The 23,312-nt window shown below is 42.6% G+C and overlaps 2 protein-coding genes across 3 annotated transcripts in view; both read right to left on the reverse strand.

The window, feature by feature from the left end:
• Nucleotides 1-12,848, reverse strand: part of LOC102449068 (cytosolic phospholipase A2 zeta-like) — a 41,458-nt gene extending 28,610 nt beyond the window's left edge. Inside the window, exons 1-5 of the mRNA XM_025188328.3 lie at nucleotides 12,466-12,848; nucleotides 10,278-10,408; nucleotides 8,395-8,467; nucleotides 3,134-3,270; nucleotides 478-606 (exon numbers count right to left, since the gene is read on the reverse strand). Of these exons, the coding sequence (XP_025044113.3) occupies nucleotides 478-606; nucleotides 3,134-3,270; nucleotides 8,395-8,467; nucleotides 10,278-10,408; nucleotides 12,466-12,580 (585 nt within the window). The 5' untranslated portion in view covers nucleotides 12,581-12,848. The remainder of the gene's footprint in view (nucleotides 1-477; nucleotides 607-3,133; nucleotides 3,271-8,394; nucleotides 8,468-10,277; nucleotides 10,409-12,465) is intronic.
• A 2,946-nt stretch (nucleotides 12,849-15,794) lies between these two features.
• LOC102449310 (cytosolic phospholipase A2 zeta) overlaps nucleotides 15,795-23,312 on the reverse strand; it is a 45,349-nt gene continuing 37,831 nt past the window's right edge. Inside the window, exons 17-19 of one of the 2 annotated variants that reach the window (XM_075927226.2) lie at nucleotides 22,748-22,914; nucleotides 20,344-20,530; nucleotides 15,795-18,451 (exon numbers count right to left, since the gene is read on the reverse strand). In XM_075927226.2, the coding sequence (XP_075783341.2) occupies nucleotides 18,228-18,451; nucleotides 20,344-20,530; nucleotides 22,748-22,914 (578 nt within the window). In that variant the 3' untranslated portion in view covers nucleotides 15,795-18,227. The remainder of the gene's footprint in view (nucleotides 18,452-20,343; nucleotides 20,531-22,747; nucleotides 22,915-23,312) is intronic. The other variant, XM_075927225.2, reaches the window with a different exon arrangement.

Consider the following 23,312-nt stretch of genomic DNA (forward strand, 5'->3'; position numbering starts at 1 on the left):
CCTGCAGTGGAGACCTTTTCAAAAAATAAAATTATACCCAGTTTCATCAAAGGTGTGGTGAGGAATGTGAAGACAATAAGGAGTTTAAATCAGAATCTTTAATATTTTCACCAGTGACTCAATATCAAATATCATCAATAGTTCTGAGAGTTTGTCTCATTTTGTGAGTCCTGGAAGCCAAACAAAAGTGAGTTTGAGCACAGGGCTACAGTGGAAGCTCCAAAGGAGATAAAATGTCGAATGTGATTATTCAGCATGATCACTACAATGTGACCCAGGACAACTGCACAGGTTGAAATGTGTCAGCCTCATTAGCCTCGGCTTTGGAAACAAATATTTAATAAATCAACAATCACCACATAACTAATGTGGAAAGTAATCCTGCTACAACTACCAGCTTCTTTATCACTTGTCAATTGCACATTCCTACCTGCACTAGTCTTTTCCCCACTGGGAAGCTGAGTAGAAAAGTCTCACCTTTGGATTTAGCACAAATGTGTGATTCAAAGTCTGCCCTGGGTTAATATTTCCCACATCAAAATCAATTGCAGCAATGCGACTCCTCAGCACAATGTCTTTGTCATAGAAGGTGAACTCCAGGATATTCTGCAGTGGGAGAAGAGAGAAATCTTATCTACAGAGAAATAATAAAATTGATCATAGCCTAAAGTGGAATAAAGGTACATTCTTGAATTTATTTGTTATTCTGTCTTTTGTCCTTTCAAATAACTAAAACATTTCCCCTACTGAGTTTGTTTTGTCATGTCCCTGTTAAATGAAAAATCTCCTCATGGATTCTCCTTCTGCTGGCATGTCCCTTGGACTGAAGAATGAGGGACAGCCAACGCACTCATGGCCATTATTGCATGACCACCTCACTGAACATAGGACTCCTGAAGAGGTGGAATAATCAATAGGCATGGCAGGCATCTATGCGACTTAAATAGAGTGGCAGTAGTGACTGGAGCTGCCAAATATACAAAGTATTCTCGCCAGTAACAGACCTGGGGTCTGAAAGGAGCAAACGAACAGAGCAAGACGAAGAGGCAGAACTTTGTGAAGAGACACGCCCACCCCATCAGGACTCCTGGGCTTTATCTCAACTCTAGAAGGAGAGTGGGGTCTAGTGAGTTACAACAAGGGAGCAGATTCATTTCAGCTCTATATAAGAACATCAGAATGGCCATACTGGGTCAGACCAATGGTCCTTCTAACCCTGTATCCTGTCTTCCAACAGTGGCCAATGTCCAGTGCTTCAGAAGGAATAAACAAAAGAGAAAAGCATCATGATCCATCCCCTGTCTTGTGTTATGTTAGTGAAAGAATGAATAACATTTCCTTATTCTATTTTTCCACACCATTCATGATTTTCTAGACACTTAACATATCCCCAAACTTTTTAGTCATTTCTTTTCCAAGCTGAAAAGTCCCCGTTTTGTTACTCTCTCCTCACATGGAAAGCTGTTCCTTTACCCCCAATCATTTCTGTTGCCCTTTCTGTACCTTTTCCAAATACAATGTATCTTTTTAAAATGGAGTGACCAGATCTGCGTACAATATTCAAGATATGGGCATACATTGACTTTATATAGAGGCAATATGGTATTTTGTCTCATTATATATTCTTTTCCTAATGATTCCCTATATTTGGTTAGCCTTTTAGCTTTTAAATTGCCACTGCACGCTGAACAGATGTTTTCAGGGAACTCTCCACGTTGAGTGGTAACAGCTATTTTAGACACCATCATTTTTGTATCTATAGTTAGGATTATATTTTTCCATGTGTGTTACTTTGCACTTTTCAACACTGAATTCTATCTGCCCTTGTGTTGCACAATCACCCATTTTCGTGAGATCCCTTTGTAACTCTGTGCAGTCAGCTTTGGATTCATCACTATTTACCCCTATTTCAAAAACATTTTATAAGTTTAACATCAGTGGTCCAAATACAAATCCCAACAGCACAACACTCATTCCTATTCTTCTCCCCTCCCACTCCCCCCATCTTTTAAGTGGAATACCCAGCAATGTTTTCATGATGCTCTAAAGATCCTTCAATTATTTGAATGTCCAGGCTTTTGTTATTCTTAATCACCCTGCCTCTCCCTTTTTATAATAAACTCCCTGCCCTAAAGGCAAAGCTGCAAGCTGCTCATTTAAGAACTGCCTCTGGAACCAGAGTATGGGCTTTAAGCAGACCTCAAGTATGAAATCCAAGGGTCCAAACTTGGGGGGAAACTATTGCCTCCCTAACCCCCCATAAATGGTGTTACTGTGCTGACACTGCTTGGCTATCAATAGGAAATTGATTTCTGTTGATTTCTTTTAGCAAAGACTGATTTAATATACATCTCTAGGACACCTGGTCTACAAACCAGGCCAGGAGCCAAAGCATTTTCAAAGGGCAAACCAGGTTAGAGCTCAATTAGCCAGTCCTGCATCACATCCTGTTGAGGAACAGCATTTCCACCTTACCCCTTTCCATGAAACTCCTGTAAGGGGATGCTGAATTAGATTCCCCATCTCCAGTTATGGTTCCTAGTTAAGGAGGCAGTGATGTAATGATTTGAATTTTGGACTGGAAATCTGACGTCTAATCCTGGCTTTGTCACAGATTTGCAGTGTAGTGTGAGGTGACCTACAACACATTTGTGCCTCAGTTTTCATATGTTTGCAACAGGTTTCTTACCTGACCATACTGAAATCTTGTGAGGATTAGTCTGTATGGCACTTCAAGATGTACAGTTCTATATAAGCATATTATTCAACTTACAAACACTTTCCTTTGAGAAACAGCAAAAGGAAAATTTCTTCATCTATTGTCACACCTTCTCAAGAATCCTTAAAAAGCCCAGTGTCTACTTTTCCCTGCACTACTATTTTTCCAAAATCTTGTTTTAATAAACAAGACGACGGGACTCTAATTTACCTCCTACATTTGTGTTGGCCGAAATACACCTTCCCAGTGAAATGAAGACCTAGATAGAGGCAGATGTTGGATCTTTGAATTTTATTTCTGTATTTCTGTCTCTTGTAAATAAAGATCATTTGTTTTGTTTTGAATACTAAGATCCTTCAAATGCAAGACCATAGAGTATTCTAGCCAGCTCCATGTCAAAGAAATGCACCTCACCTTCACAATACTGTGGATCCTGTATTTAAAGGTTTCATTCCACTCTGGATCATTGGAATTATAAACAACCTGTGTTCGAGATGTGACTGGAGATGCGGTTGGAAGATCCAATGCCACATAGCAGTCTGCCTTGGATACTGGAAGGCAGGACAGAAGACTGGCATCAGGAAAACCTTATCAACACAGCTTTCTTCACAACCCATCATTTCTCATTATTCACTTTCTTTTCAGTCTTTAATTCAAGCTATTGAATATCAACAATGTAACATTCAAAATGGCTGTCATAACAAACATGTTCCTATGGAGCCAATTGCAATGAAGATGAAAAAAGCATCCAAAGCAACAAAAATTGAGGTTAGTTACCTCTAACTCATGACACTATATATATATTTGTTAGTGTTTAAGGTGCCACAGAACTACTCATTTTTTAAGTTAGAGACTAACACAGCTACACCTCTGAGACTATCTCAGTGGTTCTCAAAGTGTGGTCTGCAACCTTCTTGCAGACAGGCCACAGGCTCAGGGCTTGGCTCGGCTCCTCCCACAGTAGGGAACCTGTGCTGGCAGCACTCCAGCCCCTGAGTGGTTGGAGCACCAGCACCGGCTTCCCGGGGAGGGGGAAAAGAGCCCCAAGCCTCACAGGGAGAGGAAGCAGTTCTGCGCATTGTTGCTCCCCCCTCCCGATGGCTGGGGAACAGCAGCACAGGAAACTGCTCACCTGGAGGCTTTCCCCACTACTCCCATTGGCCAGAATCACAGCCTGCTCCAGCTCCCAAACTTCCAGACAGATCTCTCTGTTTTGCTCCCTGACAGCACCCTCCCACACACTGAACCCCTCATTTTGGCCCCACCCCAGAGCTTAGAGGGGCCCACAAAATCTATTAGCTCTGGGACCCCAGAAGAGTTCATCTGGCTGGTGGGAAGCCCTGAATCTCTGTCCTCCCTTCCCTCTTCATCCCTCCCCCATGGGGCTGGATCATGATGGGAGTGAGGTCAGGGACCACATCAGTTGAGGTGCATGTTGATTTTTTTATTTATTTATATAGCTAGCTTCTAACTTTTGTGCGGCCTCCAACTGATTTTTCTGTAGGTCAGTAGCCTCCAACCTGAAAAAGGTTCCAGACCCCTGCCATAAACAGAGAATGTTGAAACCTTTTGTTTTGGACATACATTAATATATTACTTTATTTAAAATGAAGTTTGGTAAACTAACATGATAAAGTTAAAGCATTTAATCTGTTTAATAGTTTTTGATTTATAGTATTTCCTTTCTTACCAGTTATATACAGCTTTATGTTTCAGCTTGCATATTTATGTTTTTATGCTCCAGGAGCATTCAGAGATTAAGAGAAGGCAATTTGTTACCAAGGGTAGTTGGCCGGTGGTCCACAGAAAGGTTTGTTTTGAGCAGGGTGGGCCGCAGACCAAAAAATTTGAAAACCACTGTTCTGACTGGAAGCTCTTGAAGATGTGTAGCCCTATCTGTATTCCACATGGTGCCAGAAATGCTAACCTGCAGCGTCCACTGGCCTTTACATGTGCAGGAGCTCACTCCAGCCTGAGGACGTAAGAGGTGGTGTGGGCTTCTCTAATACCATGAAGACAGCAAGACCCAGAGCCGAAGTGAAGGAGGACAGGTAATGGAATACAGACACCAACCACACATCTGAGAGCGTACCAAGTAATTAAACTAATTTCTTCTTCAAGCACTTGTCGTCCCTACATGCAGCAGTTTCTAGTGCCGGTCTGCAGACCAGTGCTGGGCCACAAACCTCTGGCTTCCAGGCCACGGCAGTGCCGGAGTGGAAACCAGCTGTCTGTGGTGGCTCTGGGGGCCAGAGCTGGGATACACCTTGGCCCCCTGAGCTGCTGCACAGGAGCCAGCTTCAGCTCTGGCAGCCGCCCGCCACATGGGGTTAAAGCCAACTGTTTGCAGTGGCTCCGGGGGCCAGGGCTGGGATACATATTTTGGCGGACTGGTAGCATTTTATTCGCATATTTGCATATTCGTTATATAATGCAAATAAAATGTTACCAGTCCGCCAAAAATTTGTGAATGAGTTTTCCGGTTCGTGGTATAAAAAACATTGGGAACTACTGCCTGTGTGTATTTCTGGAGGAGACTGAAAAGATGCCAGTGGCAAAGATGCTGCAAGTACTGCAACTCTTACTACTGCATCTGCAGCAGAGACCTCAACTAGCATGTGTGGAGCTCCCGGTAGCTGCTCTGCATATACCCGCTATCAGTACTTCCTGCAGGGAGGCTGTAGGAACAGTTAGTACTTTTGTGGTGTGAGCCCTTAACCCATCAGGCAGAGGGACAAGTGCTAGCTGATAGCATGTGATGATGTTTCCAGAAATCCATTTAGAGATTCTCTAACAAGATGTAGCTTGTCCTTGTGACCTATCTGCTATGGAAAGAAATAGACGAGGCAATTTTCGGGTAGACGTGGCCCTCTGCAGGAAGAATTCCCAGGCACAACTGACATCAAGGGAATGAAATTTCCTCTCCACCACAGAGGCATGAGTTCCCAGGAAGAAAACAGGTAAATGGATAATTTGGTTGACACGGAATTCAGAAACAACTTTGGGAAGGAATTTAGGATGCAGCAGAAGGGAGACCTTTTTGTGTGAAAAATAGTATGTGGTGAGTGTGCCATGTGGGCTCTCTTCTCGCTCACCCTTCTGGCTGAGGTAATAGCAACTAAAAATTCAACTTTCATGAATAAGGTGGGATATGGAACATGTTCAAATAGCAGCCTGGTGAGTACTAATAGGACAAGATGAAGGTCCTCTTGAGATGCAATTTGACAACTGGCAGAAAAGTTCTAACTATGCCTTTCATCAATTTCAATATTGTAGGATGAGTTAAGATGTAACATCTCTTTATTGGAGGACAAGCACTGATCTCTGCAAAATAGACCTGCAGTGAGTTAAAAATAGGAGGTAAATTAAAATGACTAGGGTATCTCAGAACTTGGGGAAGGTAGTTTATTTTGAGCCCAGGTCTTCGAGCCCAAGCATCTTCATTTAACTAGATAGCAGGTCCTTGCTGACTCTTTCCTATTTTGAATAAGAAATATCTTGGATGAGTGCCAAGCAAACATGCTCTAGTTCTGATGCCCATCCAAACAGCAGTCCATGAGGGGGAGTAGGTTTGGATGAGGGTGTCTGATTCTGCCCCCTTCCTGAGTATGGAGATCCAGGAAGGAGCAGATCCTGAGAGGAGGATCCAAAACTCTCTGGGCCACTGAGTATGAGGAGAATGTCTTTCATGATGGATATTTCTCAAGACCTATGGCAGTGGGAGAACAAGAGGAAACAAATGTTTGGATTTGTCCATCCATGACAACAGGAGAGCATTGCCCTGAAAGCCATGATCCACTGAGCACTACAAGGGAAGCTTCCTCTTTGTTTGGGACAAAAAGAGAATAAGATCTGATGAAGGTATTGCCCACTGAATAAATCTCTCATTCAGGATGGAGCTATGTATCTCCCACTCACAGTCTGCAGAGAAGCGTCTGTTGAGCTTGTCTGCTAAAGAGTATTGGAAAGTACGCAGCTAGGATAATGATGCAGTTTCTGGTGCACACCTGTTCCAACGTCTGACTGTTGCGAAGTCTGACTGTTTCTAGGCAAAGGAGAAGAGATTTTGCTCTGTCCTGGTCATTTATGTAAAAGACCCATGGTGATGTTGCACAATATTACTTGGACATGGAGAAAATAAAAGTAGAAGAGATGCCTGCCTACTTGCCACACACTCTGCCTTCAGTTCCAGTAGGCTAATGTGTAGGCTGGCCTCCCATGGGGTCCAAATACCTTGCACGGTGTGGCTATTCAGGTGAGCACCCCAACCCGTAAGGGATGCACCTATTAGAATGGTGATACTAGGGGCAGGAGTGATGAAAGGATGACAGCTCTCATTGCGTCCAGATTTGACCACCAAAGAAGAAAGAGAATAGTCACTCTCATGAGCTCCTTGTCTGGTGCATAGCCTGACCAGATTCAAGCCTGTAGGCAGCATAGATGAAGTCTGGCAAATGGTGTCACATAAATGCATGAGGCCATGTGACCTAGAAAAGAAAAGCACAGCACAGCTTGACCATTGTCTTTGATCAATAAGTAATCTATTGTATCAGAAATCTTTCTGTGGGGAAGATAGCTTTTGTTGAAATGGAGGCCAGTGTCCCATTGGTAAAGTGTATTGCAAGTGTGGGTGTTAATCTGGACTTCTGTTTATTTTCAGAGACAACCATCACTCCTAGAAGATGGAGCAAGAGCAAAGCCACCAATCTGGTCTCTTGGCTGGAGCAACCTACTATGAGCCAACCATCATAATACAGGAAAACTGAATTCTGAGAACTTCTCCCAGGTTCTTTATGTTGTAGGGTCAGTTTATCATAGTTAATTATATAATCCCAACCTCTAAGCATAGTGCACTAAGATACAGGTGCAGTTAGATGAACTAGAAGAAAGGCTGTGTTCTCCCTATACCTTTTCCCACACACAGCCTGCAATTCCTACAGGGGATCCCAGAAAAAAAATTCCCCATATCTGTCTGTAGAAACCTGTGTATGGATGTGCACACACAAACAGATATTTATGTATAGAGATTCAGTAAACATGCTAAGAGATAGTTAGGTACCCAGTTACCTAATTTGCATAGACAAATGGCTGTTTATATGCACAATGTTTTTTCACGTGTAGAAAATGTGCTCTTTTTTATAAATGCCACCATATTTAAAAATCAGGCTAACAACAAACTCCAGTTAAGAATAACTTTAATTTGAAAATAAATGCAGAATTTTCAAAGGGAGTTCACTAAAGGAACTGAACATTGTCACCTAATTGTGTTTAATTTATTTTTTAACACACCCAGGGAAGGATTTATACAAAATTGAATGTTTAAAAATAAAAATTCACTTTGCACTCCCCCTAGTTTTTACATTAGTGAAACTGTTTACATCACTGAGTTTTACTTCATTTTCACCAGAGAAAAAAAAAAATCAAGAGCAACATTTTTTGTCCTATCAATTTTGTCATTGTCATTACACAGTTCCTCCATGTTACTAATGTACCTTGATGTAATTAACAAGACACTCTCATTCTATTGGCTCTCCTTGTTGGCCTCAGTTAAAAAATTAAGACTAAAAACCTGTGAATGTTAATTTAGTGTTTATGACAGAGGCCAGAAGGCGCTATGGAACCGAAGTAGTTTGTTCACAGAAAATTAGTTGGTATAATTTTGGTCAAAGACTTACACAGGTCAGTGGCACGAATGTTTCTAGCTCTGAGGACTTTCACCGTGAGGTTATAGTATGGATGCTTGTCATGCTGAAAAGACAATCAACGCAAATGTCAAACTCTGCCACAGTTCACCTAAAGAAAACTGCTAAAATGAAACAAAAACAGGGGAACCAGCCAGCACGAGTTGCTTTGCCTATGAAAACTAAGAACCACTTCAAACTGAGGAAGCGGAAGCTAATCAGGCTAAGCCAAGTAGAACTGGTCTACTTTTCCTTACCTACTTCAACAATCTGTCTTTATATCTCAGATTTGCCTACTCATCTTCAGAGTCAGTTGTCTGCATTAAACTGAGGACTATGAACCACGAAAAAGTCCTCGCAAAGGGACAGGGAGTAGTTACGGTGGTCAGAATACTTCTATATAACCTAAGATTGAAGACTTTATGATGTCTCATAGAAATGTATATTAATATATTCTTTACATTTATTTGAAAATGTTTTTTATGAGTACTGAGCTGCCATGCATTCTTTTAGAAAAAAAGCTGAAAAACATTTATTTGCTAATAAATAACACAAATTAAAGGCTTATCTCAAAGATCTAAAACAAGAGATGAAGTCCCACACTTTTTTATTCTAACTTTTACAAGTGTTGTTTGACTTTATTGATTTAAAATGTGGAGAGGCATTATCTTTCTAGAGGGAAAAAATGTGTTCTAACCTCGTGTTCACTAACATGTCATAGCTAACATAAGGTTAAATTCTTGTGAAGGCAAGCTAGTTGCAGCATTAACACATGTTAGTGGGTAAAAATAAATGCTAGCAGTCCACTAGCACTTGTGAAAACAGCAAACTGCCTTGATTTCACTAAAATTTTACCCCATGTTTGTTAGCATATGTTAGCGAACACGCAGGGTATGAACATACATTTTTTCCTCCTGTGGTCAAACCTAAAAATTTGAGAACTTGAACAAAATCCTTGACTAAAGCCAAAGTGCCTGTATTATTGGCTAGATTATTAGCTTGAATGTTACTGATGTAAATGGAGAATTATTTTGGCAGAGATAATTTTGTTCATTCATGATTAACCACTTGTGAGGAACCTCTAGCCAGCAGGTGACTAAACACAGTAATCTGGCTCAGTAGTCTTAATTTTGCATCACTATTTACAGGTATATAAACCTAATTGTTAAGTAGGTCTGCTCTATATTTGAACGGTAAAGCAATAAGGAAAAAAGGCAAGTGAGTGTTACACAGTCTCCTCAAAGCTAATTATTCTTCCCCCATCCTTGGAACAAGAGGTTTGGGAACAAGAATGGGCAGCAAAGTCCAGCTATAGTTTGTTAATAATAGTGTATTCCTTACTCTGTAATGCAAACATTTAAATAAATCTTTTCCCTTTTTCTCCCAAAGATTATAAATATTCCACTCAGGATATGTCTATGCAAATACATTGCAATTGTGCCTCTGTAGTGCAGAAGCTGGCAAAAGCAGGGGTTTTCCAATGCTGTAGTAAATCCATCCCCTCAAGAGGTTGTAGCTAAGCAGATGGCAGAATTCCTCCATCAACCTATTGATGCCTATATCAGAGTTTAGGTCATCGTGACTCTCCAGGGTGTAAATTTTTCACACCACTGAGCAACATAGCAAAGTCATTCTAAGTTACCAATTTAAACCAGGCCTCACTCTATATACTGAAAGGGTCAGATTTAGGAACTGACCCTGAAAACACACTGGAAAATGAAGGACTTACTACTGCTAAACCTTCTACTGAAGTCAGCAGTACCACTCAAACCAATAAGCACTATGCTCAGGCCTGTAGTTTTACATGTCTACTACAATAGTTTGCAGTTTCTTCATGAAAAATCATAGAACAGAAGAATATCTACAGTTTACATTACCTGCCTGTCAGAAAATTCAGTATCTTTCTTCTTAAATACTACAGCAGCCAGAAGTGGTAGCATTTGGGTTGACATGCGGTTAAGCAACACAGCCCGGAACATGAGAGACTGGGTCCAGGCACCTCCCAAGCCTGAGGTAAATGTAACAGAAGAGGTGTTTAAAACCACTGAGCTGCTCTGAATTCACTAAACTGGTTCTGTTCTCTCCTCAATACAGCTGTTACTCTGAGAACATTTCCTTGAAAGCACTCCTGTAGTGTTGCTCTCTCCAGCCAAATTATTTTAATGGTGCTTCAAAACTGCCTTTAAAAATTTTACTGTCCGAGGCAGTGACTAGAGACATTATGAAGACATCAGCACACAGGAACTTCATTTGTATATTCCTAAATGGCTGGAGTCTGCTTCAAAAACTACCCTTGTGCATCTCACTGAATGCTTTGCTGAATGTTTCTTTCCCTTAGCATTGAAGAAATAGTTACATCAAATGTCCACAAAATTCCCTAGTCCAGGGAAGCAAGTATTGCATTAAGGAAACTCAGACATCCAGCCAGACGCAACAGAAGCCAGGATATTGATGCCTGCCATGGAACCCTGACCAATAGCATATGACGGGCCAACTAATAGTCTCTTCCAGCACTCCTGGGTTTCCCTCTGTTATTACATCAGAAGACTAATCCTTAAAATATTGTGCCATTCAACTTCATACTGTTCCTTTAAATTCCTTGAGACTTTTTTTCCTTAGTTTTTAGTTTATTACTTCCATTCCACCACTCTTGCTCTTTCAACTGAATTTACTTCTTGAAACATATATATTTACACAGACTTCGTAATAGCTATATGTGTCAGAGAAATGATGGTCCAGTGACTAGGACACTAGTTTAGAAGATGGGAGACCTGGACTCTTGTTCTAGTTCCACCACAGACTTCATGCAAACTGGGGATTGGGCAAGTCAACTCTCCATCTGTAAAATGTGGATACTAATATTTTTTTCCTCATGAGGGTCTTGTGAGGAGGAATACATTAAAGATATGGAAATGCTCAGATCTGAAGGCAATATATAAGATATACAAAGTTAAGAAATGTAAAGGAACACACAAGAAGTGAGTACATGCTCATCTCATGATTTTTTTAATGATTGGATCACTCATCTTTCCTCTATCCTTTCCCCATAATTTGTTTCCAAGTTCATCCCAGGGGAGAAGGACCAACCATATCTTGTTTGTCTATAAAGCACCTACACATTTTTCTACAGGAATAATAAATAATAGTAAGAGTGGGAGGGGCATGAGCTATGAATTTCCTGATATGAGACAAAATGCAGGACAATGTAGCACTTTAAAGACTAACAAGATGGTTTATTAGATGATGAGCTTTCGTGGGCCAGACCCACTTCCTCAGATCAAAAACCGATATGAGATCAAACTGATATGAGAGTTATTGTCATCACAATGTTATTGATATGTGTTTTACATTAGTTGCCTCATTCTCTTCTCATGCTTTAAAAATAAATCAGTTCATGGACATTGAAAAAATGTATTTTACCTGAGACACTGAAAAGAACCTAAAAAGCCATTCCCTTCTCCCAAATGCAAGCAGAGCTATCTTGGTGTACAAATACAGTCATTCTAGAGAGACAGTATTTAAAGGCTCATTGTTTACACTGCAGGCCATAAAAGCTTCAAAAATATAAATACATATAACATCACACTCATTTTGAAAATGCACATGGAAGTAACGGAAGCACCTGTTCTGAATAAAAAAATCTCTCCAAAAGACCTTCAAATCAAAGTCACAGAACAAATACAAAGTCCCATTGGAAATCCATGAAATAGTATCTTTGTATTTATTTAAGGTACAACTTTCGCTTCTAGGGTCACTTGAAAATCTTCAGTTGATTTTTACTATGCAATCGATCGATGACTGCTGGTTTACCCTAATCATAATAATCTCATTATTACTCGTGCTCCCGTCAGTAGCATCCACCTATTGACAATTTGTCATATACTTCAAGCCTAATCTCTCTGGAGCACAGAACTCTTTTTGATACAATGCCAAAGACAATGGGGCCGCAGTCCCTGAATGGGGCTTCATTATTTGCATTGTGATGGCACCTAACATTGTCACAATGGCTGTAAGTGGTCAATTAGATTCTGAAAAGCGACACTAGATTTTTTGGGCTACTGGTACCTGGGATTCCTGTTCCTCTAACTGAAGCCAACACAGACTGGTTGATGGATTCTAACGGTGCCTTCTGGAATTTCCACTGGACATTAGATTCTAATGATCTGATGTCACGTGACATCACAAGTTACATGTAGGAAAACCTGAGGTATGAATGACATTCAGCACATTCATCAACCCCTGGGACAGGAGTTCTGGAAGAGTTTCAATATCATTGTTCATATTGAATTCCCAAAGTCAGAAGTTAGACACAATTGCCCACACTGACTCATTAAAAGATTACAAGCACAGCAAATGGAGGTTCAGGATTTTTCCTCCAAACTCAGTTAGCCTTGTGGTTTTTGGATTGCATCTTAAAAAGGAAAACAAAAGTATGAGAAATGGGCCTTATTGCTTCTGGTACAATAAAGGAAATGCAGAGGGAGTTATGTAGGGTCACATCTATCTCCCTCTCCCCCACCACAGATTGGCCTGTTGAGGGTGGGGAGTGAGAGAGGCTCTATACTCCTTTCCCTACATCTCCCTATTGACATGTTGACTGTTCTCCCTGGTAGCCAGGTGGGGAATAGGATGCAGCTGCTTCTGCCTGAGAGCACCTACCTAGGAGGCAGCAGTGGCTAGCTCTCTGCCTGGGCTTGGTTGCCAGGGACAGAAGCTGAGCATGCTGGGGGAAGAGGGGACTTCAGCTCACTCAGCCCTTGTCCTCAGTAGTGAAGGGCAGACCACTTCTGCCTCAGCTGCTGGGGCAGGGGCCAAGCAAGCCAGAAACATGTTGCGGGAAGGCAGCTCATGTCATATGTGTGGTACAATAAGCTGCAATCACAGGTAAGCCATCAGTAAAATGAGAACAGTAATACCTATTTACTTCTTAGGGATGTTTACAGGAAAAGTTTATTCATGATTGTAAAGGACTTTGAGATCATTGTAATGAAAACTCTAGAGAAGAGGCAGGGTATTGGTTTTGTTGTCCATTGTTTCCTACTGCTATAAGCAGGCTTTGCGTACAACTTTTGATCTTTTAAGAACTGATCTTTACACTAGAACTAAACCCATCTAATAATAAATTCTGCAAGCAGGGCAAAATCCTAAGGGACAACACTGCATGGCACTGTGGGTTGATACACTCACCATGCACATTTTATGCCTGATGATCTTAAGTAAAAGATTTGATTGGTTCCTATGTAGTGTGCATTTGTAGTAGGATAAAACCATCACAATTCAGCACATCAAATGTTACTGTCACTCTACTTCCCTCTGCACTAGTAAATGTTGCAAGTTAGATGTGAAGAGGAGCACGTTTCTTCCATCATAACATATACCACCTCCCAAATTCAGAAGGATCATGTTCAAAAGCAACACCCTTTCAACAAACTGTAATTTGCTGTCATTTAAAGCCTGGTGTACCTGTTAGCACAAACAATGCTGCCTTGATGGGTTACAAGAAGAGATTTTCCCATGCAAATCTAGGAAAAGGAAGTAGAACAATGCTTGGAAAAATTCGTAGATGCAGATTTACAAATTCAAAGGGAAAAAATGGGACCAAAATCAAACCACCAGACAGAACTCCCCAAATTTTAGACATACTTTCAGAGCTGAATTTTGTGACTAAGACTCACCTTTACCAACTGCAGCAGCACAAGTTAAGTTCTGTCAATGGGGCTCATTTAAGCACAGACAAGCATTTTAGATCTCTTGCAGCCAGAAATTGTGATATAGGTTGGACTTCTCTGGTCCGGCACCTTCAGGCCCTGACTGGTCCCGAACTAGGGAATTTGCTGAACCAGGGGAGGGTCCCCAGCCCACTTCTCCTCTTCCCTGCCAGCTCCACTTGGGCCCTGGCTGGTCCCTCTATCTTCGGCCCTTGCCAGCCCACCTACTGCCTGCCCTGCAGGATGGCTCTAGCCCCATTGTGTGGTTGCTGGCCAGATCTGGCCCCAGCCCCGCTGCCTGGCTCCTGCCAGATTTCCAGATGCCCCGCTGCTGCTCCCCGACTCTTGTCCCAGCGAGGCTGTCGGAAGCTAGCCCCGGCCCTGCTACCACTGGTCCTCCTGTGACTATGCTCCCAATCTGGGGCTTTCTAGTTCAGGAACATCTGTGGTCCTACTGGACCATGGATGTTACTGGACCAGAGAGTCCCGGATTTGGGAGGTGCAACCTGTATCAAAATGCTTGCAAAATAGTTGACTTGTTGGGAATAATGCAAAACTTTGCTGCACAGGGCATCATGGAAAACTTGTTGTCAGTTTTGTTTTATTTGTACACACACCCTAATTTCTGCAAGTTTCAGGGCTGAATCCAGAATCAAAGTAAAACAGCTGATACGATCAAGATCTGCCTGGTGTAGTGTTCTTAAAGATTTATTTGGTTTATACTGTACACAAAATTACAAAGTCAACCCATTTTCTGACAGGTTTGTGGAGTCTCAGCCAACTGGCTGGTGATAAAAATGAAGAGCAGACAGAAAGCCACGTCCCATTCTAGTGACGGTATCACCATCTAAACCAGAGGTGAGCAAGAGGCAGCTAGCAGGCCGGATCCAGCCAGCCAAGCCACCAGATCCAGCCCATGGGTGCCTTACCAGCACCTTTGCTACAGAGCAGCCACAGCAGGTTTAAATTGCAGGTTGATAATTGCTCTGTTGTTTGGGCAGGGAGGAGAAAGTTTTGTGCACAGTCTTTGCCCCAACAAAATCCTCCAGCTTCTATTGGAGTTGAGATAGTTTGCTGAAGGCAGGGGCAGTGAATGAGGCCTCCTCACAACCACCTGCCCATGCTGGAGCAGACACATATGGAGCAGCCACCCAGCGCACAGGCTGGAGTCTGCAGAGCTGCTAGCTGGGAGCCACCTAGATAAGCACCTCCCAGCCAGAGACTGCCTCTCTGGCACCCTATCCCCCTTCTCCCCCCAACTACCTGCTCCAGGCCACCCCTCAGTATCCCCTCTCCCTACCTCCTCCAAGTCACAATTCCCTCCCAGACCTTGCATCCCCTCCTGCACTCATCCCCCAGGCCAAATCCTTTCCTGCACACATACCCCTCTCTGACCCTGCACTCAATTTCCCTGCCCCATGTCACCACCCAAACCCTCTGCACCCTTCCCCCCAAGTCACAACTCCCTCCCAGACCCTGCACCCCCTCCTACACCTCTTCCCTAAGCCAGAATCCTTTCCTGTACCCATAACCTTTCCTGGACCCTTCACTCCAGCCTGTCCCAGATCACAACTCCCTTCTTCACCCAAACTCCCTCTCAGACCCCACACTCCCTTCCTCTATCCCAAACTCTACCCCAGTCCTCTACCCCAATCTCTCTTCTATACCCCACCCACCATACCGCACTAAGCATCCCAAGCCCAACGTGGATGCAAGGCTTTAGCAGAGCCCAGTCAGGAATATTTATAAACGAACAATGCAATTACTCTCATTAATTTATTGGTAAAAAGAAAAGACGATAGCGTTCTCAGTCCTACAAAGAAAAGAGGTTGATCTGTACTGAAAATAATGAAAACGGATAGCACTGAATTGTGGATTCTCGTCATGCCTCAACAGGAGAAAAGGACATAAAAGTGGTGTTCGCAGCCTGGTGGCAAGGCAGTTTAACCGCTCAAAACTGCAGTTATTCAGTACACTGAAAAGCAAGGCCCCTAGAATGTAGATAGACTATATTTTTAGGATTGGAGTATATTTTAGCACTATTCCCTAATGGATAGAGCACTGGTCAGACTCAGGAGACTTGGGTTCTACTTCTGGCTCTGTTCCTGGCCTTCTGGGATGTCCCTGGCAAGTCACTGTGGTCAGGTTCCCTACCTGTAAAATAAGGATAATGATACTCATCTTTCTTTAAAACAGAGTTTAAAGAGAAGTTAGATAATTTCATGGAGGTTAGGTCCATAAAAGGCTATTAGCCAGGGGATAGAAATGGTGTTCCTGGCCTCTGTTTGTCAGAGGCTGGAGAAGGATGGCAGGAGACAAATCACTTGATCATTGTCTTCGGTCCACCCGCTCTGGGGCACCTGGTGTTGGCCACTGTCGGCAGACAGGCTACTGGGCTAGATGGACCTTTGGTCTGACCTAGTACGGCCATTCTTATGTTCTTATGTAAAGTGCTTTGAGAACAACCGATGAAAAGACAATATGTTGAGAGGTAGGTATAGTATTTGTTGTTATTATTTACCTTTAATTAGAAGGTACTTAAAACTGGAGGAGGTAGAACTATCATGAAGCTGAACAAGCACCAATAAGTAAAGAAGAACAACCCTCCACTTGAGCTTTGTGGCCTGAAAAGCAGCCCAGAGCAAAATTATTTTTGTTTTATTAAAAGGAAATGTAGAAAATACTCTTTCCTTTATAGAAATGAAGTTGCACAGTGTTCTTGAAAAGTTACAACTACATTATGGTCTGCTTTGAATGGGACATCAAACTTCTGTCATAAAAGTTAAAACACACAGTCAGCACATTCAGTTCAAATTAGACACCATACACATGGATAGTGGTTATTCCCCAATACATTTTAGACATTCCTTGAGGATTATTTTCTTCTGCTTAAAAGTTCTTTCTGCAGTGCAGTAATTCTACCCCACAATGCAGCAGCAGCATCTTGCATTCATTTTATTTATTCATATTTAGTAGTTACACCTATCTCAAGCAGTTGCTGCATCAAAGTAGTCCTCTAAAATGCACACTAACAAAATAAAATCCTAAACAAGGCACTGTCCCAAATATCTTATAAAAAAACAGACCTCCCTAAAACCTACCCATTATGGAAAAATAGCCTGTCTTCCTCCTCCCCAGGAAATATCCGAGAAAACAAACAGATGAGTTTTTGCAGCATCTGAAGGGCAACGATTCCAGGCTCTGGTGAGTCAGGTTGCAGCAGCAAGAGGAAGCAATTTCCATCACCAAGGATCCTTTCCTGGGAACTCCCAATGCCTCCCCAATTATGTTAGACAGAAATTAGGACAATAGCTCTGGTATCACATAAGGAGAGAGAGTCAGCCTCTAAAGCTGCTAGGACCAAGATATCTAGGGTTTTATAGAACAAAAATAACATTATTACATCAGCAGATTTTTAAAAGAGTTCCTTTTGGCATTGGCTAAATTAAACTGTGTAGAGGAATTAGCCCACTTTATCCATGCCTTGAACAGAGGAATCTCTGCCAACAAACCAGGATTTTCTCCATGACTTGGCACAGCTCCTGAATGGACTTTCACCACTGGTTACCTGGCTTCAAATTCTAGATGTGTCACAGCACAAAAATGGAGTAGTGTGGCCTTAACCAATCCAGTCCCCAAGATACATTTGTCTGCATAACCTACACTTAAACACCCTCTCCTCCACAGAGATCCATAACTAAAAACATGCATCACTGGCTCAGGAACGAGGAGGATTGTTATACCTCATATCAGCATCCCTACCACCCTGCACAGCCAGAACTTAGATGAATCTGTGACTGTGCTGAGTAACAAGAGAGGAACTCCTGTTACCTCACAATGTACCTAGTTTGGTTTCTTAATACCAGACAGTTAGCAATGAAAAACAACTATTATCTTCATGGGCTTTACAAACTGTAGCAAAGTACAACAGGAGTGGGGGGAGAGGGAGAGATTTCTACCATATCTGGTCAGTTTTTAGTGTGACATGTAGGGAATTAAACTATGCTTCTCCCATTCAAATGAAGGTGGCTTTCAACTACTTCGGCCTTCAGCATTCTTACTTGACCCATATGCCTTTGGTGCACTGCAGTCCATCCATGTCCTTTGCCAGGAAGGTTCTCAGAGCCTATAGCTCTTCTTCTTCCTCCTCCTCCTGCTCAGAGCCAAATTTAGGGCTTTTTGGAGAATGGCCTTGTTGTTCAGAACATTGTAACGGGTCACTTCCACCAGCCTGTCAAAGTCATAGGGTTTAAAGGTGAAGTTCAGCGTGCGGTAAGGCGAGTCTTTTCCCTTAATGACAAAGTCACCAAAAGATTTCTCATCTTCTGATTTGCGTTCTACTCCTGCAATCAGAGAAAAATAAACTGTGAAAGTCTTACAAGAACCCTTTCATTGAATCACCAATGAAGGTCACAGACTAAGCAAACGTTTGGTCACTCTCCTGTTCAGGAATTACTCAAGAAGTGATTTCAGCACACTCAAATCACAATTCTTTAGTTTTCAAGCTTTGAGCCAAAGTATCATCTCCACTTCATACTTCCACTGTCTTCCAAAAATACAGGTCAAAGAGAGAAAATATTGTTTTGTGGGAACAGATCACAGCATGACGCTACAATATTAATTTGGGGATAAGAAATACAAACCTGACTCCAAGGTAACAATGTTAATCCGTCCAGGAAGTGGCTGCCCACATTTAGAGAAAAAGTGTGTTTTTAAAACCTGGTTTTAACATCCTAATGTAGATAGGGACACTTGAGCTTCAACATATGTTAGCTGCTCACAGCGAACCCTATATACAGAAAAAGGCCCCTGCACCTTCTGTTGTAATTAAACTTGATTTTAAAATGAGCAATGGGGTCTTATGAGTTAAAAGGCATTTCAGGATCTCATGTCAAAAAACAGCTGGGAATGCTTACATTATAAGACTTGAGGCAAAGCAAAACGACTGTACAGACCTCTTTATAATACCAATAACAGTAACCCCCAAGTCACCAGAGAAAGGTTAAACTCCAGAAATATTAGTTCACATCTATATCTGCCATTATATACGTCAAACTACTTGGTAAGGAAAGGGTTAGTTCATAAAGGAGCAAATAATTGTCTACTCGAATTCCCCCATACTTTAAAATAGCTTTTGGGACAGCCCCATTCCTCCCTTCACCAAAAGTAAACACTTCTGAGGCTCTTTCTGTAAAAAAGTAACAGAGCCAATAGCTTACAGGAACTAGGTCTGAGAAAACTGTGTTACTTTATGGTTAGGGAGATAAGGTGAGAGAGATAATCTCCCTTATTGGTAATATTTTTTATCTTTTAGTCTTCATACTGGTCTCCTGATCAAGAAAGAGCTCTATATAAGCTCAAAAGCTCGTCTCTCACCAACAGAAGTTGTTCCAATAAAATATATTACCTCACCCACCTTGTGTCTCATACCATGGAGCCAACACAACTACCGTATTTTCCGGCGTATAAGACGACTTTTTATACTAAAAAACATCCCCCAAAAATCGGGGGTCGTCTTATACGCCGGGTATAAACATACAGGCAGTCCCCGACTTGCAGGTACGAACGGGGCTTTTCTCGCTGCCGCCGCTTCGGCTTTGCTCCCGGTGCCCCTGGTCTGCTGGGGACCGTCTCCAGCAGACCAGGGACACCGGGAGCAAAGCCGGGGAGGCGGAGGGGTCCTGCACCTCTGAGGCTTTGCTCTGGCAAAGCCTCAGAGGCGTGGGACCCTGCCGCGGCTGCAGCTTTGCTCCCGGTGTCCCTGGTCTGCTGGAGACGGTCCCCAGCAGACCAGGGGCACCGGGAGCAAAGCCGCAGCAGCAGCGGGGTCCCGCGCCTCTGAGGCTTTGCTCTGGCAAAGCCTCAGAGGTGCCGCACCCCGCTGCGGCTTTGCTCCCCGTGTCCCTGGTCTGCTGGCGGGGGGGGGGCGCACAGCTAGTGCGCCTCCCCCCCCAGCAGACCAGGCTTTTGTTGTGGACCCTGGGGCAGAGCAGCTGGGGTGCTGCCGATTGGCCTCTTAAGGGGGGGTAGTCTTATACGGCGAGTATAGGCGAAAACCTATGTTTTAACTAGAAAATTAGGGGGTCGTCTTATTCGCCCAGTCGCCTAATACGCCGGAAAATACGGTACAACTGAAAAAATTTCATCGTTAGGAAAGTTCAGCCAGTCCCTCATTCTGTCTGGCTAATCATACCTGAATACCTTAATCACAGGGTCTTGATGCACACTCCTTTACCTGGTGCCTTGTATTTCTGGAATGTGTCATTCACCAATGGGAAATGAAGAATTATAGGAGCATTTGGGTTCTCATCATCCATAAACATGTAACACTCTTTTGGATTCTTCTCATCTTCCTCATTCAAGATGATTTTTGGAAAAGGGATGTCCCGTTCTTCACAATATTTCTGAGTCAACTGTAAAACCTTCAATTATAGAACAAAAGTCAGGTCTTGTTTTACCCAGAGGAAACAGAAAAATAGAGAATATCTTCCTTCTAATAATTATGGCACAACTATCAACTATTCAACATTCATATAGAACTTCTGTTATGTGGCAAATCTCTCTCTCTCTCTTTCATAAACATACATATTTTAGAGTGTGTCTGTCTGTGCATCTGTTTGTCCATTTGTTCAAGAACTCCTCCCAAATGATAAGACCTAGGACCACCAAATTTGGAATGCAGCTTCCTCTTACCTTGACTTAAATCAAGGTCAGGGTTTGGTTGTGCTTGGAAAATGGGAAATGCCAGGAATGGGACTATTTCCCATAATGTGGAATGGAAGAGGGCACAGAAAGGAAGAACGTGAAAGGGAGGGGCACAGAAATGGGAGTGATGCCATACTGAGAGTGGCCACTGGGGGCAGTTGCAGCACGAATAGAGCAACCAGAAGGGCTGGGGTTCTGACAGCTTGCCAGCACCACAGTAAGGAGCATGCGCCCTGTCCCCCTGGAGAGCCTGCAGGGGCTGCTGGAGGGGAGGAAACAGAGCCTGGCCTCTCCCCAAACAGCCTGCAGGCCACAGGTAAGGGAGGGTGCTGAAGGCAGCACCCCAAGCCTCACCCCACTCCGACAACCTGCAGGCTCCATGAGAAGCCATCCCTGGAGTCTCACCTTCCAAAGTAGCCTAGAGGCTGCAAGGGGGGAGAGGCGGCTACAGGTGGGAGCAGCCCCTAGAGCCTTGAGGTACCCCAACCCCAGACAGCCTGCAGGCCGCGGGAAGGTTGCTGCAGGAGGGGGCAGCCTCCATAGACTGGTCCATCCAGACAGCCTGCAGGTCGTGAGGGAGGGCAACTTGGGGAGGTGGCTGCTGTCAGGGGAGCGCTGCCCTGGTCCCCTGGGAGGAGTCTGCATCAGAGCAGCATCACCCTCACCAGTCCTCTGCCCCTAAGACACCTACCCCCTGCTCCTCTCCTCCAAACTCTCACTCTAGCCTTCATTTTCGAAGAATACAGTAATTGAGACTACATATGTATACTTTTCATGTATTTTTTCCAAAAATAGAAATTCCTTCAGATACAGACCCAAGTCATTTGACCTCCCTCTTTCCATTTTCCTCATCTGTAAAATGGGGTAAATATTACCTCACACAGTGTTCCCTGTAAGCTAAGCACTTGAGTGGCCAGTAGAGATTCAAATGCCACCCAGCTGATTAGCAGAGTGCCCCCACAGCCAGCAGCATGAGTTTCTACTGGTGGTACACATTCACACCTGCCTCAGTGCACATTAATTTTTTCCATCCATGTGTGAAATAATGTGAGGGAACACTGCCCCTCAGGGGTACTGTGAAAAATCAGTACATTTTTTTTTAAAGTGTAGACATCCTAAGTGTTATTTAACAAGTTTTGTTAAAATTTTTCTAATATATTTCAAAAGTTAGTCACTATCATTTTACATGACCAAACCTCTGGTTAAGCTTTGAAGAACTGGATTCAGATTTCTCACTTTGCTAAAATAAATAAATAAAATGCTTCCATAATTAAAACTCAAAAATTAAAACGAACAAAAGTTAACAGTATATCTTATGAGGGGTCATAGACAAGTAATACACAGCATTGCTATCACCTTTTTTGGCAATAAAATAAGGAGGCATTGACTACGGAATGACAAAGTTTGTCTAATATTAGGATTTTATAACTGAATCTGATGGAGCTCAGTTTCTGTAGATGTATTTTTAACAGAAACTAGACGTTATGTTGCTAGGGGACATAGTAAAATCAATAAGAAGAAGATTTGGAAATAAATGTTGTCCCTCAAAATACACAAATTAAAACTGAATCTTTTCAAAATTATGTATCAATTTTGACCATCTGTGCATAATGTTTTGTGAACACACTTTTGATTACAGCACAAATAGCATTCTGTTAGCTCAAAAAAACCATCACCACCTTCCGCTCTTCTTGAGCAGAAAGACTGGCATTCAGCTACTAATGTTTGTGTCAAGTTCCACGTATGAAGTTCGTGTTGTGATGTGAAGTTCACAGTGAACTGCATGATGTGACAACGTGAATGGTTTTGGATTTAGTACAATATGTCCTACCACATGAGGCTCTGTATTCAAATATCTTGGAATGATCCACAGTATGAAAAATGTGTATTTCCATGCTTCTTTCCCGGTCTGATCCTGCTCAATTGCGTCTCACCTCAAATGGAGCGTTCCAAGAGTAGTTAAATGATAGAATGACATCTACATCTCTTTCTGGTTGAAGCACCAAGGGAAAGGGAGAGTTGATAGAAAAACCACCATCCACCAGGTACAGGCTATCTTCCGTAGGAGTCAGCTGGTTGGGAAAAGCATCCAGGTGTGTACCTAAACAGACACACATGACATTCCCCCACACACAAAAAAATCAAATTAGTTATCAAAAAGATGGGGAAAACTTTGGAAACAGAGAATGAAACAACACCTTGGGTGGGTCTAAACTACACCTCTCTGTCGACAGAGAGATGTAGATTAGGCGCATTGAAATTGCTAATGAAGCAGGGATTTAAAAATCCCATGCTTCATTAGTATAAACACGGCCACCGCTTTTTTCTGAAATGGAGCTTTTTCGAAAAAAGCGGCAGTCTAGACATGGATCTGTTGAAAATAAACCCTTTTTCAACAGATCCTATAAACCTCATTTTTTCGAAACAGCTCCGTTTTGGGAAAAAGCGGCAGCCATGTTTATGCTAATGAAGCACAGGATATTTAAATCCCTGCTTCAT

This window comes from Pelodiscus sinensis, chromosome 5 (genome assembly GCF_052426305.1).
Source record: "Pelodiscus sinensis isolate ZL-2025 chromosome 5, ASM5242630v1, whole genome shotgun sequence".
NCBI lineage: Eukaryota > Metazoa > Chordata > Testudines > Trionychidae > Pelodiscus > Pelodiscus sinensis.